The 2,984-nt window shown below is 40.0% G+C and overlaps 1 protein-coding gene across 1 annotated transcript in view; it reads right to left on the bottom strand.

The window, feature by feature from the left end:
- Window positions 1–545: 545 nt before the first annotated feature.
- LOC119585246 overlaps window positions 546–2,984 on the bottom strand; it is a gene marked incomplete at its 5' end in the record, with an annotated part of 19,015 nt that continues 16,576 nt past the window's right edge. The window contains 1 exon segment of the mRNA XM_037933905.1: window positions 546–2,611. Coding sequence (XP_037789833.1) covers window positions 2,305–2,611 — 307 coding nt within the window.

Raw genomic sequence — 2,984 nt, 5'->3', positions numbered from 1 at the left:
TTTCTTCTTTAGACATCTCCCGGGTTCCTAAAGCTAATGACCAACTTCCTGTGTTGCTATGCTATAAAAAAAGGCGGAAAAAGACGACTACAGAGCATTATAGGACGTTGATTCTAAAGCCGCGTTCCTTTTTTGTGTAATAACTCCGTGATGACTAAAACGGTAAACATGAATAACAGTGTGCAGCGTAACATCATGTTTACCTGTCAAGATAATTGTGCACTGTTATGAGGATGAAGAGAGCTTTGCATGTAAATGGATTTCGAGTATAATGCCTCTGATGACTTTGAAAGAGAGGACTGGTATTTGCAGAGGGAAAACCTCAAATAATCCAGAGAAATGCATTCCCCATTCTGATGCATCTAGCGTGTAATGCAGTGTCATTGCTCTCAGTTTTGCAATTTGCTATGATTGGCCCCGGAACATGTGGTTATATATTCGGCATCATCGCTTTTCACCCTGCAATTTGCAATGATTGCCTTTCTGCCGTTATATATGTGTGGCTAATGAACTCGGGTGGGAAAGGAAGCTTTAAAACAACTACAGTAGATTTTTTTTTTTTATTATTAATTAGAAAATGTCTATCACAAATATAGTAGCAATTACTTAAACCTAGAGCGAGTATCACAACCAGCCGGAGACCTTGTCGGAAATCACGTAGAAAATAGATATCAGTCTTCCTTGCAAATTCTTGGAAATGTATTTCCCCCCTAAACATGTTTATCTAAGTTTCATTCCTGTAGTATTTGTTGCATCACGCCACGTCTTTCGAAGCACTTGTTGTCCTTATAATATATGCTCGAGACAATGCCATCTTTCCTGACTGGTTACTCGATTTTCCCTCATCTTCAAGAATTAGAAAAACCTTTGCTGGTCTGTTGGCCAAGCCGAGTTGCAGAGCGTACAGGTAATCGATATTTATATTCTCTGATATGCGAACACGTCATACATCTGTACAATTGATAAGCCTTTCTCACATACCGAGGGTGATAAATATTGCTTGCATGGCTGCGTTTTCCTGTTAGCAATAATATAGATGTATAGAAAGTGCATTGTATGATACATACAGGTTTTCAGATACTTTGCAAGGTAATGATATCCATATATTTTGCTTGGTTTTGGTTGCAAACTGTTCATTCAAAAGGGTTAATAAATATAACAAATAAAATATTACACAAATAATAATACAATGATAAATGCATTAGATCACTGAATCATAAAGACAGGTACTTTAATACACAATGAAATACAGTACTATTTTACAAAGACTACAACAAAGATCTCCTTAACACTGGCCACAATAAAGTTAATGGTTTAAAAGTAAAAGTGTGTAAATAATCCTCTTTGACTAAAGGAACACGACTAGTTTCATCGCGCGACCCGAGGCGCGCAGTCGGCAATCACACGGCCTCTCGTCACAGGTCTTTTCGCCTCCAGGAACGAGACAATTGTATAGGTCTATCTCAACTTTTTACGCTCTTAGTAACAACGCATTTGCAGTATGTAGGCCTGTCGTCACAGGTCATTTTACGCCTCTTGGAACGAGGCAATCATCTAGGCCTACAGTCACAGGTCTTTTACGTCTAGGAACGAGTCATGTAGGCCTATCGTAACAGGTCTTATGTTTCTAGAAACGAAACAATCATAGGTGAATCTCAACGGCTTTTTACGTTCTCTAGGAACAAGGCATTCATATAGGCCTGTCGTCACAGGTTTTTTTTTTACGCCTCTTGGAACGAGACAAATCATACAAGCCTATGGTCACAGGTCTAGGAACAAGACAATCATATAGTCCTACCGTAATAGATCTGAAGTCTCTGGGAAGAGGAAAGTCTTGAAGGCCTATAGTTACAGGTCTTTGGCGTCTCTAGGAACGAGACAATAATGCAGGCTTAGTGACAGTTTTTATTTCTTTATGAAGACCTGTGACCCATCGCCTAAGGTCTGTCTAGCCTTAAAGAACGAGACAATTATATAGGCCCATGGGCACAGGTATTTAAGGTAATTAGGAACGAGACAGTCGTATAGGCCTATCTCGTTTTTTTTCCGGACATTTAAGTCTCTAGGATCGAGGCATTCACGTAGGTCTATCGTCAACAGGTCTTTCTGCGTCTCTAAGAATAAGACAACCATATGGCTATCGTCACAGGTCTTCCGTCTGCCATGACCTACTACAATTCCTATTTCCCCTATTTCGTTGTTACAAGTATTATTGCACAATTATCAAACAGGACCGTCGCCATTGCTTTTCCCTCTTTGAACATGCCCGTCGAAAACCGACAGGCCGCTTTGCACTATCCTCTTCTACGACTCCGATTCGTTAAGGCGAGTGCACGTAGCCTCCGCGAAATCAGTCTCATGTCTGTCGAAGGAGGGATTCTCGCACCCGAGCTTGCTAACAACGTCCTTCGGTGCGGCGGCGGAGGAGGACGTTTCTCTGTGATCTAGGACGATACTCTTGGGCTGTCCCTCCTGCAGCACGACGTTGACCTCTGCCGGAGTCTGTATGATCTCGAGCGGAGGGGGTACCGTGGCTGCTGGACTCTGCTCGCACTGTGGCTGCGTCTCCGAACTGGCTTCTGTGCACCTCCCCCCAATAATGTCTTCATATCTGGGGAGGGAATGAGAGGTTGATCAGTGACATGAGTTTGTGATTATTGTTTGTTTGTTATATCGACACTAGCTTTCACTCAGTTTATCAGTTAATTGAAAGTTGTGTTTGTTTACATATGTACTACAATTACAGTACTTTTAAGTACATATTTACAACATATGACTGTTAAATTGTGAATAAGAGATAACTGTTTATAGTTATATTAAAGTATGCTAGAAGATTATATAATTTTAAATACTGTAACTGTGTACTTCAACAGTAGTATATCAATTCTTTAAATACTCTAATGAATGCCAAATTATGCTATTATAACCTTTATATATTATGTATTACCTATATTCAAGTTTTCACTTGATATATGTAAAACATA

Source organism: Penaeus monodon, chromosome 19 (assembly GCF_015228065.2).
Source record: "Penaeus monodon isolate SGIC_2016 chromosome 19, NSTDA_Pmon_1, whole genome shotgun sequence".
In the NCBI taxonomy this organism is placed as follows: domain Eukaryota; kingdom Metazoa; phylum Arthropoda; class Malacostraca; order Decapoda; family Penaeidae; genus Penaeus; species Penaeus monodon.
Note: the sequence above shows the minus strand (reverse complement) of the source record. Positions and strands in the feature narration are given on the sequence as shown.